This window comes from Aptenodytes patagonicus, chromosome W, assembly GCF_965638725.1.
Source record: "Aptenodytes patagonicus chromosome W, bAptPat1.pri.cur, whole genome shotgun sequence".
In the NCBI taxonomy this organism is placed as follows: Eukaryota; Metazoa; Chordata; class Aves; order Sphenisciformes; family Spheniscidae; genus Aptenodytes; species Aptenodytes patagonicus.
This window is the reverse complement of record NC_134981.1, coordinates 15698987-15715507: the sequence shown is the minus strand read 5'-3', so window position 1 is coordinate 15715507 and position 16521 is coordinate 15698987. Positions and strand designations below refer to the sequence as shown.

Here is a 16521-nt window from a genome sequence, read left to right as displayed (position 1 = left end):
AAACAATAGTTGCTAAAAGACACTTTAAGAGAAAAGGGACATCATATTTTCTATATTGATAAATATTCCACTAGATGCATCTATATTTTCTGTGTGTATTTATGATGCTAGTATTACACGTTCAAACACTTGGAACATAAGTTTGGTAATTTCCAAACCAAAAATGCACTTTTAAATGAGAAAGGAGACTATATTTTACTTTACCACATGAATACTATACATGCATATCCTCTTTGTAAAAGCAAATTCTCAGTAATGTAATAGTAGTGGAGTAGTGATGTATACAGCATATAAATCCCAATAATTCTAAAGATAAATGTACTATATTCATACTTATAAAGGTCATCATGTCATGTAATCTCAAGTTCAGACATATCAGCTTATGTAGCCATATCAGTTTATTTAATAATTACAGATAAGAGACTTCCATGGAAGGCTTGGTTTCTCAATTGTCTATATAAAAGGTATGTAGCTACATTACTGGGATAGCTGATAATGAAATCAATCAATATATGTTGTTACTTCATTGCACTACTCCAAAATGTGTCTGAATTTCTGCGTCAGGGAAAGTAAATGACAACTGCCTATCTCGGAATAAGTAAACAAATGCCAAAATGCTAACACTATTAACTAGTAAAACCTGGTTGCCTAAATGTAAATTGCTAAATCTGTATTTCAGCATGTAAAGTAAAAAAAACACTGTTTGAATAGGGAACAGCTTTATTGCTCAGTTCTTGCTTTCATTGACATCAACAGTAAAACACTCTTCAGCCTCAAGTGAAGATTTGGTATCTAAGGTGATAATGTGAAGTCACTAGCAACAGGACAAGATTTAAGCAAAAAAGCTGTTCAACAGAAATGGATTACTGACTATCCTATAATGAAACTGCCTTTTCCTGTCAATAATGATCTTAGTTTGATACTGACATAAAAATTAAAAAAGAAAATAAAGGAACTGATTTTTATATAGTTTTTTTTCAGATGGCTAACTAGGAATTCATCATACTGCTTGCTAATTTTCATGAACATATTAAGGAATCTCTTTTCCTACAGACTAGACTCAAATTTTTTTTACACCTCTATTTGCATTTCAGTTCTTATTTCATCCTGTGTTCTCCTTTCAGTGTATTTTGGTGTAACTTTTGAACTTTCTATGTTTATACTGTTGTTATATACTGTGTGTATTTCTGTATCTTTATTTTTCTTCTAATTATACTGATTATGGTATTGTGATCTCTTTCAATGTACCTTGAAGACAGTTTTATAAAATCTGGAGTGTTCAATGTGTCAGAACTTGTGAGGGTATCCAGAAGTAAGCTAACCATTACATTTAATGATTTAATACATGCCAAGAACTGTATCAAAAGCCTACTGAAATAAAGTGAAGTTTTTCTATTGATTAGAATGGAGTTTGTTTCAGGCCCAAAGATGAGTAGAAAATGCTTATTGTTGTGCAGAATTTTTATAACTTTGAGCACAATTTTATGGTTCCTTGCATGCATTTATAAAACCACGGCTAGAAGGCTTTCTTTGTCTCTTCAAATATGGATTGAAATCTCTTATTTAAAAACTGAATGAATTTGTTGCATGTTCTCATGCACAACTTCATGGACTGATATGTTAATAAAATTACCATAGGTAATGAAACTTATTTGTTGGCATTTCAACTTTTTCAGGTTATTCTGCACATCTTTGCATTCTGTGAACCATCTGATTATTCTTTTCTCATAGTTTGCTTTCTAATTCATACCTCTTAAAGGAAAATTACATCATAGCAAGGATAGGGAGGATGACTAATGCATTATAGGCTAGTCTATTTCTCTTATTTATAGCACTTCCTGTACTAATTGAGTTTTTAATTGCAGTAGTTTATTTTGGGGTTGGAAAGAATATGAACACCAGCACACACAAAAACACACAAAGACAAAAGATAGCATCACTTACAAATATCAAAGGGCAGGTAAAGCTTTTGTTGTAGATGAAAAGGACAAAATTTTATATATAATGAATGTAGATTGAAGGCCTGTTTTATTTACATCTAAAAACTTACTGTAATGCTATGGCATAAAAACAATGCATGTTTTCAATTTTCACTGCTTTTTCAGCACCACCCCTCATTAGTACAAATGCTATTTAATGTATTTCAAGATTTCATTAAAAAACAAACAAAACCAAATTTGAAAGTGATGTGTAGAAGTGTTTGCAGTGATGACATAATATATTGCCAAGATGATGACAATGGAATGGTCCAGGAAAATCTTTCATAATTAGATGAGAGCAAGAACAAAAATGAGACAGAACTATCCAAAACTATCTGTCCTAGATCTTACATGGGAACTAATTTATATGAGGACAGGATGCTTAAGAATTTAATTAACTTAGCAAGGCTTAAGGTGTCATTCTACCTTCATTTACTATGGTCAAGAATTAACTTCTAACAGTTATAATAATTTTTTTTTCCATCAGCAAAATACTGAATGGCGTGATCCTGCAATGCTAAGACACATGTTGGGGTTTTTTTGTGTTTGCTCAAGACACAGTCATGTCATTTTGAGGAAGTTGAGGATTTACATATATGAAATTCAGATTTACTTGTAATTGACAGGTGTTTAAATTCTTTAAGTGGGCAAATACTTTAAAATGTATCAGTATTGTAGTTACCTTATGAAATCATACCTTCTGCTGCTGACTGTTGCACATAATATACTTCTAATCTACTCCACTCTCGTGAGATCCCACCTTGAGTACTGCATCCAGCTCTGGGATCCTCAGTACAAGACAGACATGGACCTGGGGATTGGACTAGATGATCTTTAAAAGGTCCCTTCCAACCCAAACCATTCTATGACTCTAATATTGAATTTTAAAGCATGTGACTTTTGTGGGATTTCTTAACCACATGTGTGTGTGGTTGTGTAGTGGGGGTTGTTGTTATTGTTTTAAGTTTGGGTCACAAAAGAATTGTGTTTTTTAACTGTCAGGAAAAATACACACTTTCAGATGTTACACAACATGCAATTATTCTTTTACATGTCAAAGGTAGTTGACATGAACAATGTACAGAGTGAACAAAGGGAAATATACAACAATATATAATTTATTCTTGAAATGCTAAAATACTCAGTGCCTCTGTAAGGAGGTGAAGGTAACACTGAGTGTATGTGTGTTTGCATGTAGGTATACATAAGCAAAGCAGCATCTCTGTCATTGAGCAAAAGAAAAGGGAAGCACTACCATATGGTCTCAATGCAGAAGACCACTTTTTGTACAAATAATAATACCTTCACATCATGGGTTTTTTCACTCTTTCACATTGAAACAATTATGTACATAAATATGTTAAGTCTGCATAACCATCGAGGGATTTCTAGGGGCTCGGGAGGAGATTAATTTTTAAGATATATAAACATTAATAGAACTTGGTTTCTGTGGGAGGCAGAAAACATGTAATAACATCATGATTTTTTTCCCAGTGTTAAGAAATGAAAAGATGGTGAAAAACATTAGAGATTAGCTTTCACTCTTCTCAATGATGTATTTTTTCAGCAACTATAACCCAGGGAACTGGTGTGAACTTCCCAATTGGAGAGCTTCCGAGCCAGCTATATTACCATGACATGAACTCGGGTGTAAATCTAGAGAGGTCACTGTCCTCTCCACCAAGCAGGTAAAACCATTAAATAAATACTGATGTGAAGCCAACATTAACAGTGTGGAAAAAGTAATTCACAAATGCTATCAACAGCATAATGTTTTCTGAATTTTCATTTCTTTTTGTCAAGAAGGATGCTTATAGTCTATGATATATAGATAAGTAACTTAGGAAAAAAAATCTCCTATAATTTGAAATGGTGACATAACTGTGTGTCATTATCAGTATTATCACAGATATCATCATCATGATATTATCACAGAGGCTACAGTTGAAGCCATGCTCTCCAGCTGTGTAGACCAGCTTTCTAAAATCTTGTCCTGTCCAGACCGGCCCAAGGGCTACTGTGCAAACTGTCTCCTGTTTGATCTGTTCAAAGGCTTATCACTACTCAGGGCCCCAGTTGAAACAGTTCTTTCAGGTCACTCAATAGAGAGAGCACACAAGCTCGCTGTAACCTAGAATATGCAGTCTCCAGAAACCCACAACACCTAGAAGACCTTGTGTTTCTTTTTTGTTAGCTGGTGGGAACATGGCTGTTATCTTATTGATCACATCCATTGGAATACAATGATGCCCATCTTGCAATTTTATTCCCCAAAACTGTATCTCTTCTGCAGGTCATAGAATTGTAGAACAGCTCAGGTTGGAAGGGACCTCGAAAGGTCATCTGGTCCAACCTTTCGTGGGAAAGGGAGCCTAGATGAGATTATCTAGCACCCTGTCCAATCGCATCTTGAAAACCTCCGGTGATGGGGACTCTACCACGTCCCTGGGGAGGTTGTTCCAGTGAATGATTGTTCTTACTGTAAAAAATTTTTCTTATGTCAAGATGAAACCTCCCCTAGTGCAACTTGTACCCATTGCCCCTTGGCTGCTCCTTGTGAAGAGAGAGCCTCCATTCTCTTTGTAGCTGCCTTTTAAGTCCTTTGACCTTGCTCTATTTGACCCAAATACCAGATTAGGCTCAAGGCCAGTGCTTTTATCATAGCTCTCCCCAGGCAAAGCAAAACAAAGTGATTGATAAACAGCACAGCAAACAGCAAAAGCTGAAAGCAGCCATTAACAAGCCGTGAAATCTGACGTACAGCAAGAGAGGGAGCATGCCACAGAGCAGGTAAAGAAACATAAACCACTGTTGAGAACAAATAAGTCAACATCATGACCAGCAACAGCAAGTAACAACTTGCCAAGCAACAGCTAAACAGGTATCACAACTATAAATTCCATCTAGAACACCCTGATCAAATCTATCATTATCTCAAAACCCTTTGGCCACACATTGGGCACCAAAAAGGACTGTGGTGAATTGACCCTGACTGGCAGGTAAGCCTCCACCCAGACACTCACTCACTCCCCCTGACAGCAGGATGCGGGAGAGAATTGGAAGGGCAAGAGCGAGGACAAAAGACTTGTGGGTCGAGATAAAGACAGTTTAATAAGTGAAGGGAAAAAAAAGAAAAGAAATGTCATGCAAAAAAATTGACTCACCACCAGCAGACCGATGCCCAGCCAGTCTCCGAGCAATGGCTACTTTGGAAAAACTCCCCCCTGCCCAGTTGACATTACATAGTATGGAATAGCTCTTCGGTCAATTTGGGTCAGCTGTCCTGGCTGTGTCCCCTCCCAACCTCTTGCCCACCCCCCAGCCTACTCGTTGTGGGGGCAGAGAGAGAAACAGAGAAGGCCTTGGCGCTGTGCAAGCACTGTTCAGCAATAGCTAAAACATTAGTGTGTTATCAGCACTGTTTTGGTCACAAATCCAAAACACAGCACCATGCAGACTGCTGTGAAGAAAATTAACTCCATTCCAGCCAGACCCAGTACAAACCATTTTATAGCATGTCACGGGAACTGGATCCTTGGTTGTGTAACTGAATGCTGGTAGACTTAGAACCTATAGGGGTTTTGCATATCATCCATTCATGCCATATCCAAAATGTAAAGACATGATAAATGTAAGTGCATACTTGCATTAGTCATTATTACATAACATATGTAATATTAAAATGTGTCAGATTTAAAATTTGCAACTTTTGCTTTTTATGCCTGGGTTACTTTTTGTTGAAACAGTTGTTGAAATCCGAAGACCACAATTGTTGAAATGCAAATGTACCACTACTAACTGCATATCATATTTACCGCCAAATCTTTCATTATGTCAACAGCAAGCGGTCCAAAACTATTTCCATAGATGAAAATATGGAACCGAACCCAACAGGAGACTTTTATCCTTCTCCAAATTCACCAGCTGCTGGGAGTCGGACGTGGCATGAAAGAGATCCAGGTGAGTATTATGGGACCATTTTGCCCCAAAGTTTTGAAACATCTAATAAATCTCCACATCTACCTCTCAGTTATTGCAATAAAATGCTCCTTTTAAATGATGCTTTCTAAGATAATCTTGTTTTTTCTATGTAGTATATTTGTTGAGGTTTTTTTAACGTAATTAAAGAAACAGCAATCAAAGGTGCATAGTATGAAAAGTCACATAACTTTTTCCACCTGGTTGACTGTAATACTGTTATCAAAATATTGCAAATGAATCACAGAATGGTTGAGATTGTCAGGGACCTCCGGAGGTCATCTGGTCCAACCCCCCCTGCTCAAGTAGGGCCACTTAGAGCCAGTTGCCCAGGACCGTGTCCTGATGTTCAGACAGAACCTCCTGTGTTTCACATTGTGCCCATTGCCTCTGGTCACTGGGCACCACTGAAAAGAGCCTGGATCCGTCTTCTTTGCACCCTCCCTTCAGGTATTTCTAGACATGGATAAGATCCCCCCCGAGCCTTCTCTTCTCCAGGCTAAACAGTCCTAGCTCTCAGCCTTTCCTCATAGGAGAGATGCTCCAGTCCCTTCAATCATCTTCGTGGCCCTTCTCTGGACTCTCTCCAGTATGTCCATTATCTCTCTTGTACTGGGGAGCCCAGAACTGGACACAGGACTCCAGGTGTGGCCTCACCAGTGCTGAGTAGAGGGGAAGGATCACCTCCCTCGACCTGCTGGCAACACTCCTCCTAAGGCAGCACAGGATACAATTGGTCTTCTTTGCGGCAAGGGCACATTGCTGGCTCATGTTCAACATGGTGTCCACCTAGACCCCCAGGTCCTTTTCTGCAAAGCTGCTTTCCAGCCAGGAGGCCCCCAGCATATATTGGTGCATGAGGTTGTTCCTCCCCAGGTGCAGGACTTTGCACTTCCTCTTACTGAAATGTATGAGGTTCCTGTCAGCCCATTTCTGCAGCCTGTCGAGGTCCCTCTGGATGGCAGCACCACCCTCTGGCGTATCCGCCACTCCTCCCAGTTTTGTGTCATCAGCAAACTTGCTGAGGGTATACTCTGCCCCCTCATCCAGATCATTAATGAAGATGTTGAACAGGACTGGACCCAGTATTGACCCCTGGGGTCCACCGCTATTCACTGGCCTCCAACTAGACTTTGTGCCACTGATCACCACCCTCTGGACCTGGCCATTCAGTCAGTTTTTCAACCCACCTTACTCTCCTCATCCAGCCCATACATCAACAACTTCTCTGTGAGGATCTTATGGAAGACAGTGTCAAAGGCCTTACTGAAGTCCAGGTAGACAATATCCAATGAAGTAATCTATATTGTGCATATTGTATAAAAGATCATTACAGTGGGATTATGAATAAAATAACTTGAGTAAAAAAACCAAGGTGTCTCCATACTTTACTAAGATAGCAATAATTTACTCAGCTGTTGGAATTTTACACTGATATAGCCTCTTGTATGTGGATTTAGTCCATACTGTACACCTATAATGTGTCTCAGAATAGGCCTAAGGCTTTCTCTTAGGAACCCTCATGTAGCTCTGGGGGACTACATCTGTATGTTCAAGTGTGCTGATATGTTCCTGTGCTTTGGATAATCGGAAACAAAGAACATGTTTGGAGAAGAAAATCGACTGCCAAAAGAGTAAATTTAATTGTCATAACTTTCTATGTTTCATAAACCTTAATGTCAGTGCAGACTTTTCCCTCCTCCTTGTGATGCGAAAGAATATTCGGACATGTAGGCATTTGTGCACTGGCTAGTTTAATGGGTCCTATGTTTGAGGTTCTGTAGGGTGCGGTTTGGGTTTTTTGGTTTTGTTTGGTTTTTTTTTTAGAATCTGAAATATGTAGCTCAGTGTGTAAAAGTGAAAAAGATATGCAGTTCCTTGCTTTTTGCTCTTCCTGACATTTGCCGCCTTCTCAACACACTGCTCACCATTCCTCTCTCCTCTTTGGTTTTGGTTGACTCTGTGGTGCTCTTGGTTTTTATCTTGTCTTAGGAGTTTTTTGCTTATGTCTTTTCTGCCTTCAGGCTTTCTTTGGTCTTTGTGTACATGGTAACGTGTTCAGCAATTTAATTCAGCTGTATTTTTTTTTTCCCAGTACTTGGTCTGTTGATACTCTTTTTAATCTTTTTCTCCTGACTTTCATATTTTAACTCTGTATTTCATTACTTGAATATGGGAGGAGTCCATTTATGTTCTCATCATTAGGCTGTCTTTTTGTTAGCTTCTTTTCTCACCAAGTTGTTTCAAGAGACTAGGTTTGTTTGTTTTTCTTCATTTTTCTGTACTTTCCTTCTCATGGGTCTATTGTATTTTTTTAATGTGTTTTCAGCATTAAGTGCTGAATTTAAAAAATGTAGCCTGGGGCTTTATGTAACCAGACATAAAAACAGCAAGGCAACAGAATTGTTCTTCAGCCCCCAGAAGGTGTCCTAGTCAAAACATTCTTCTTTGTGATTGTGATCTCTTTTGCCTTCACACTTTTATTACCATTGTTAATGAGACAGTATTGTACTTCTGCTTTGGGCGGGGGGGGGGGGGGGATGTTAAATAAATCTTTGTGGTTGTGGGAAAAATAGTCCTAGTGTTCTTCTCAGAAGCAGCCTCTGCATATCCCCATTTGTGAAACAGTTTTCTTGTGCTGCTGAGTGAGCTATAAGGGCTTCCTAGAAATGCAGTGCCTCTTGGACTGCCTGTGCCCCAGTTCAGCTGAGCCAGATTTTTACAGTTGATCTCTGCAGTCTCCAGCTATCTCAGTTCCTTCTTATCCACTGGTCATTTTTGCTGCAAAGAACTATGCTCTATGAATAGACTCTTGGCTTGTTTGCTTTTTACTGGCCTTCTTTATTTTAATAGTAGCAAACAATTTTATTTGTTCAGATTGATTAAGTAGTTTTACAAAGAAACCTTTGCCATTAGGTAGGTAGATTTTTGGACTGAAACTACATTTGGCCCTCTTTATATTTCACACACCAGAGAACTCTGAAAAATGAGAAAGAGAGAATGAAAGAGAGGCTTGAATTAATGTATTTCAACATATTTCTGCTTGTAGGAGCTAAGTCAACATTCTTCCCTGTATATCGTATTCTACTGCATTTATATCTCAGACCCTTGAACACTTGGCAGCGAGGTTATCTTTGAGTGAGACTTTGAGGCATTTTATTTTGTCTGTTCTTTAAGATGTTTGACCCTTCCTGTGAAGGAACAGGAATACCACTGTCTGTTTTGGAGACCATTATAGTTGGGAAGCATAAACCTTTTGTACTTAAGCATCTATGTTTGGCTCCAGTCTGGCTCTGAGGCTATCATACCACAGAGGAAACATGGTAAGGTAGTGATTACCAAGATCTCTTGAGACCTGCACTCACTAGGAAGTGGCATGTGTCACTTCCTGGCATGTTGTCATGTCAGTTTTAGATGCCTGACACGATCTTTAAATTTGAAAGAGCTTTAAACTAGGTTCAAAGAGGGGGAGAAGGATAAAATCAGGCTTACTAGTGATAAGCTATGGGATGGCATGACAATGTTTGAGGGACAGGGTGCTAGTGAGGGCTTTCACTCTGCTCCATGATGTACTGAGTACACTGGAGCGCATTTGAAATGTTTGTACACTAATGCACACAGTATGAGGAATAAACAAGAGGAACTAGAAGCTTTGGCTCAGTCCCAGAGCTACGACATCATGTGCATAACTGAGAATTAGTGGGAAGAGTCCTGTGACTGGAGTGCTGTGATGGATGATTATAGGCTCTTCAGGAGAGAGAGGCAGGGCAGGTGAGGCAGACGGGTAGCGCTGTATGTAAAGGAGGGGTTGGACTGCACAGTGCTTGCAGTTGGGGACAACATGGTTAAGAGTCTCTGGATAAGGATTGGGGGAAAAGCTAATAAGGTGGATGTTGTTGTGGAAGCCTGTCGTGGTTTAACCTCAGTCGGCAACTGAGCACCATGCAGCCGCTTGCTCACTCCCCCTGCCCCCAGTGGGATGGGGGAGAGAATTGGAAGAGCACAAGTGAGAAAAAACTCGTGGGTTGAGATAAAAACAGTTTAATAATTGAAATAAAATGATAATAACAATATAATAATAATAATAATAATAATAATAATAATAATAATACACAAAGCAAGTGATGCACAGTACAATTGCTCACCACCCGCCAACCGATGCCCAGCCAGTCCCCGAGCAGCGGCCCCCCCGGCCAGCTTTCCCCAGTTTATGTACTGAGCATGACGTCACATGGTATGGAATGTTTCTTTGGCCAGTTTGGCTGTGCCCCCTCCCAGCTTCTTGTGCACCTCCAGCCTTCTCAGTTGGTAGAGCATGGGAAGCTGAAAAGTCCTTGGCTAGTGTAAGCATTACCTAGCAACAACTAAAACATCGGTGCGTTATCAACTTTGTTCTCCTCCTAAATCCAAAACACAGCATTGTACCAGCTACTAGGAAGGAAATTAACTCTGTCCCTGCCAAAACCAGGACAGAGCCTACTATAGATCACCCAGCCAGGATGATGACACCGACGTATTATTCTATAAGGAATTAAGGGAAATCTATAGATCAATTACCCTTGTCCTTATGGGCGACTTCAACTTCCCAGATGTTAACTGGGACTATCACACAGCAGACACGAACAGGTCCAGGAAATTCCTGAAGTACGTTGAAGAAAACATTTTGATACAGGTACTAAGGGAGCCAACTAAGAAAGATGCCCTCCTAGATCTGTTGTTTGTAAATAGAGATGGTCTTATGGGTGAATTGATGATTGGTGGCTGTATTGGCCACAGTGATCACAGAATCATAGAATGGATCATCTAGTCCAACTCCCCTGCCATGGGCAGGGACATCTTTCACTAGATCAGGTTGCCCAAAGCCCCGTAAACCTGACCTTGAACACTTCCAGGGAGGGGGCATCCACAAGTGACTGTCTCACCACCCTCATCATGAAACATTTCCTCATGTCCAATCTAAATCTGCCCTCTTTCAGTTTAAAACCATTGCCCCTTATCCTGTCACTACAGGGCCTGGTAAAAAGTCTCTCTCCATCTTTCTTATAAGCCCCCTTTAAGTATTGGAAGGCTGCAATAAGATCTCCCCGGAGCCTTCTCTTCTCCAGGCTGAACAACCCCAACTCTCTCAGCCTTTCTTCATAGGAGAGGTGTTACAGCCCTCTGATCATTTTTGTGGCCCTCTTCTGGACCCACTCTAACAGGTCCATATCTTTCATGTACTAGGGGCCCCAGAACTGGATGCAGTACTCCAGGTGGGGTCTAACAAGAGCAGAGTAGTAGGGGAGAATCACCTCCCTCGACCTGCTGGCCATGCTTCTTTTGATGCAGCCCAGGATACAGTTGGCCTTCTGGGCTGCGAGCGCACATTGCTGGCTCATGCCCAATTTTTCCTCCACCAGTACCCCCAAGTCCTTCTCGGCAGGGCTGCTCTCAATCCCTTCATCCCCCAGCCTGTATTGATATTGGGGATTGCCTCGATGCAGGTGCAGGACCTTGCACTTGGCCTTGTTGAACTTCAGGAGGTTCCCATGGGCCCACTTCTCAATCCTGTCAAAGTCCCTCTGGATGGCATCCCTTCCCTCAAGCGAATCAACTGCACCACTCAGCTTGGTGTCATCCGTAAACTTGCTGAGGGTGCACTCAATCCCACTGTCTATGTCGCTGATGAAGCTATTAAATAGTATTGGTCCCAGTACGGACCCTTGAGGGACACCACTCCTTACTAGTTTCCACATTGAGCCACTGAGCCACTGGCTGTAACTCTTTGGACGCGGCCATCCAGCCAATTCCTTATCCATCTAACAGTCCATCCGTCAAACCTGTATCAAAGGCCTTACAGAAGTCCAGATAGATGACATCCGTAGCTCTTCCCTTGTCCACCAATGCAGTCACTCCATCATAGAAGGCCACCAGAGTAGTCAGGCACGATTTGCCCTTGGGGAAGCCATGTTGGCTGTCTCTCATCACCTCCCTGTCTTCCATATGTTTCGACATGTCTTCCAGGAGGATCTGTTCCATGATCTTACTGGTCAGGGAGGTGAGGCTGACGGGTCAGCAGTTCCCTTCCTTTTTACCCTTTTTAAAAACGGGGGTGATGTTTCCCTTTTTCCAGTCACCGGGGACTTTGCCTGAGTGCCATGACTTTTCAACTATGATGGAGAGTGGCTTGGCAACTACATCAGCCAGTTCCCTCAGGACCCTGGGATGCATCTCATCGGGTCCACGTTGGGTTCAACTTATGCATGTTCAGGTTCCTCAGGTGGTCTTGAACCTGATCTTCTCCTACAACGGGAGGGACTTCGTTCCCCCAGTCCCTGCCCTGAGGTTCAGGGGCTTGAGAGATGTGGGAAGAGAGATTACCATTGAAAACTGAGGCAAAAAAGTTGTTGAGTACCTCAGCCTTCTCCATGTTGGTTGTCACCAGCTGTCCTGTCTTATTTACCAGAGGGGGCACATTTTCTTTAACCTTCCTTTTCTGGCCAATGTACCTGTAAAAGCCCTTCTTATTATTCTTCGCATCCCTTGCCAAGCTGAGCTCCAACTGTGCCTTAGCTTTCCTGATCCCATCCCTACACTCCCAGGCAGTATCCCTCTATTCTTCCCAGGACGCGTGTCCCTGCTTCCATTGCCTATGCATTTCCTTCTTACACTTTAGTTTGACCAGGAGGTCCTTACTGAGCCATGCTGGTCTCCTGCCTTCCTTGCCTGATTTCTTACACATGGGAATCGAGAGCTCTTGCGCTCTAAGAAAAATGTCCTTAAAGAGCTGCCAGCTCTGTTCAACTCTGTCTCTGAGGGCAGTTTCCCAGGGGGGGTCCCATCATGAAATGGTTGAGTTGAAAATCTTTGGTGATATGAGAAAACCTGTCAGCAGAGCTACTACCCTGGATTTTGGGAGAGCAGACTTTAGGCTGCTAGTTTGTAAGGTCCTTGGGAATCTGATTTCAAGGGTATCGGGGTCCATAAATGCTGGTCACTTTTTAAGAGCCATCTTTTAAGAGCGCAGGAGCAGGCAATTCCAATGCGTCAGAAGTCAAGTGAGCGGGGCAGAAGGCCAGCTTGGCTGTACAGGGATCTCCTATTGGAACTTAGGTGGAAAAAGAAAGTATATGGACTTTGGAAGCAAGGTCAGGCTACACAGGAGAACTACAGAGATGCTGTTCGCCACTGCAGGGAGAAAATTCGTATGACCAAAGCTCAATTGGAGTTGAAGCTGGCCAGTACTGTGGTGGATAACAAAAAAGGCTTTTTTACATTTGTTAACAGGAAAAGGAGGACTGAAGAAAACATTGGTCCATTACTTGATGAGGTTGGTCACCTCACAAATAGGGATGAAGATAAAGCAGAGACATTTAATACCTTTTTTGCCTCTGTCTTTAACACCAATGATGGGCCCTGGGACCCCTGGAGCCCTGGGTTGGAGGACCGCAACTGTGGGAGTGATAAGCTCCCAGTTGACTTTGAATTTGTACGGGATTTGCTGCTGCAACTGACTGCACATAAGTCAATCAGGCCCAATGGGATTCATCCCAGGGTACTGAAAGAGTGGGCCGATGTTATTGCAAGACCTCTCTCATTTATCAACGGTCTTGGGAATCTGGAGAGGTTCCAGTCAACTGGAAGCTAGGAAATGTTATTCCCATTTTCAAGAAGGGCAAGAAAGAAGACCCTGGTAATTATAGGCCTGTCAGTCTCACTTCGGTGCCTGCTAAAATTACGGAGAAGATTATTCTGGGAGTTACTGAAAAACACTTGAAAGACAATGCAGTCATTGGTCAGCGCTAACATGGGTTCATGAAGGGAAAGTCATGCCTTACTAACTTAATATCCTTTTATGACAAGGTTACCCAGCTAGTGGACAAAGGAAAGGCAGTAGATGTGGGGTTTTTTTATTTTATTTTGGCAAAGCTTTTGATACTGTCTCACACAGTAGCCTTCTGGACAAAATGTCCAGCATACAGCTAGACATGTACACAATACGATGGGTGAACAATTGGCTGAAGGGTCGGGCTCAAAGAGTTGTAGTAAATGGGGTAGCATCTGGCTGGCAGCCAGTCACTAGTGGTATTCCCCAGGGCTCAATTTTAGGGCCAGTTCTCTTCAATGTTTTTATCAATGACCTGGACACAGGAGTTGAGTGCACACTAAGTAAGTTTGCCGACAATGCTAAATTAGGAGGAGCCGTTGATCCCCTCGAGGATAGAGAGACCTTACAGAGAGATCTTGATAGATTAGAGCGCTGTGCAATCACCAACCGTATGAAATTTAACAAGGACAAATGCCGTATTCTGCACCTGGGATGGTGTAATCCTGGATGTACATATAGATTGGGAGACAAGAGGCTGGAGTGCATCCCTGCAGAAAGGGATCTGGGGGGGTTGGTTGATGGTAAGCTCAATATGAGTCAACAATGTGCCCCGGCAGCCAAAAAGGCCAACCATATCCTGGGGTGCATTAAGCACAGTATAGCTAACCGGTCGAAAGAAGTGATTGTCCCACTATACTCAGCATTAATGCGGCCTCACCTTGAGTACCGTGTGCAGTTTTGGACTCCACAATATGAGAAACAAAAATATTAGAATGTGTCCAAATGTGTCCAAAGGAGGGCACCAAAGATGGTGAAAGGCCTAGAGGGCATGACTTATGAAGAGCGGCTGAGGATACTAGGTTTGTTCAGCTTAGAGAAGAGGAGATTGAGGGGTGACCTCATTGCTGTCTACAACTTCCTCATGAGGGGGAGTGGAGAGGGAGGTGCTGATCTCTTCTCTCTGATCCCCGGTGATAGGACGCGAGGGAATTGCTTAAAGCTGCATCAGGGGAAGTTCAGATTGCATATTAGGAAAAAGTTCTTCACTGAGAGGGTGGTCAAGCACTGGAACAAGCTCCCCAGGGGAAGTGGTCATGGCCCCAAGCCTGTCGGTGTTCAAGAAGTGTTTGGACAACACTCTTAGATATATGGTTTAACTTTTAGGTTGCCCTGTGTGGAGTCAGGAGTTGAACCCGATGATCCTCGTGGATCCCTTCCAACTCAGGATATTCTATGATTCTATGATATGATAGCATCCTTCTACCTTCACAATGCCCCTAAACATCCTTTAACTAAAGTCAATGATAACATTTCCATGTCCTGTATATGAAATTGGAATCAAGATTTGATTTGGTAGCTATTATATGTCCTTGGTCTATTCAGATATTACTGAACAGAAGTTTTATTAGTATACTTTTCACTGGTCAGATCTTTAGGATATCAGAACATATAGGCTATTATTTTCTATGTGTGCCTGATCTGTGAGATGCAGAATATTTTGAGTTACCAGAAGGACTGGTATTCAATACCTCATTATTTATAGACAACAATGTTGTTATTTTTCTAATTGTCATGCATCCATGCTATTGTGGGAGAAGGAACAAAATTAGCCCAAACACTGTCACTTTTTCAAGGTATGTCTATTTTTTCATCTTTACTCATAGATTATCTGTTTCTATGGTATATACACTGATACATCTGAAGTGGTTCTTAATTTTGCTTTTTTTTCTACTATTGTCATGCAAACAGCATGAAATTGTAGTTGTTCAAAGTAGTATGTTTTAGTGTCAGTTAATGATTTTATTTAAGTTGAATTCCAAACCATTCCTCAGGCAGATCTCTAAGTAAATTAATGTATCACGCCTATTACAGACTATCACAAACTATTACAAATATTGGCTATAATACCACTGAAGTAAGATGCTTTAACATAAATATTTCTAAAACAGCTTCTTCTAAATGATTTTATCTCAAATTCATCTTTAATTTTCTTATATTAGAAATCCTGACTCTTTTTCTGACTCTTGAAGTTAAGGTCACAGTATTGATTTTGTTTGCTAGGCCAAGTTCCTTGTACTTTTCAGCACTAATAAGATGGTGTAGCTATGCATATTTCCTTGGAGTTTGGATGACTTTCTCCGATTTACCTATACCAATTTAATAAATGACTAAAATACACTCTAAAGCTTCCATAATGTTTTTGGCTTTTTAAAATTAGATTTTCCCACAGTCTCCCATGATGCTCTTTTTATCATAGCCTATCTACTGGAATTAAATCTGTTAACAGGGATTGGTAGATAATGAAATGGACAAGTGTTTCTGAAGCGTTAAAAAATAGTGAAGTAGTTAGAGTGTACTTCAGATACTTGATGAGGGTTATTTACTTTTCTGTATGGTAATGCCTAGCATGTTGAGCTTCCTTGTGGTTTGGACATGCCAGTATATCTTTATTATAGTATGTTTTATGTGGAGACAGCTTTGTAAATATTTTCAGGCTGACACTTAGCTATATTTTTAAAGTCATCAGCATTAAATGTATCCTTTTATCCATCCTTATTATACATAGGTGGCCAACCTGCTAAGCCATGAGTAATTCATAAGCAGTTCATGTGTGGCTTGAGGATACTGGGCTGTACTGGTACAGAGGCTTTTGAGTAAATGGAATCTGAAGTTTTGGGAAGAAGTGAGCCAGCAGGGAGGCATGAAGGCAAGTCTGGAACTCAGCTAAATGGTCAGCCCTGGCTTACAGTGGAGCAC

At 41.2% G+C, this 16521-nt stretch overlaps 1 protein-coding gene across 4 annotated transcripts in view; it reads left to right on the top strand.

The window, feature by feature from the left end:
- LOC143172053 (nuclear factor 1 B-type-like) overlaps positions 1–16521 on the top strand; it is a 195745-nt gene that overhangs the window by 102426 nt on the left and 76798 nt on the right. For all 4 annotated transcript variants that reach the window (XM_076361280.1, XM_076361279.1, XM_076361277.1 and 1 more), the window contains exons 4-7: positions 1245–1312; positions 3547–3667; positions 5821–5939; positions 6603–6623. In XM_076361280.1, the coding sequence (XP_076217395.1) occupies positions 1245–1312; positions 3547–3667; positions 5821–5939; positions 6603–6623 (329 nt within the window). The remainder of the gene's footprint in view (positions 1–1244; positions 1313–3546; positions 3668–5820; positions 5940–6602; positions 6624–16521) is intronic.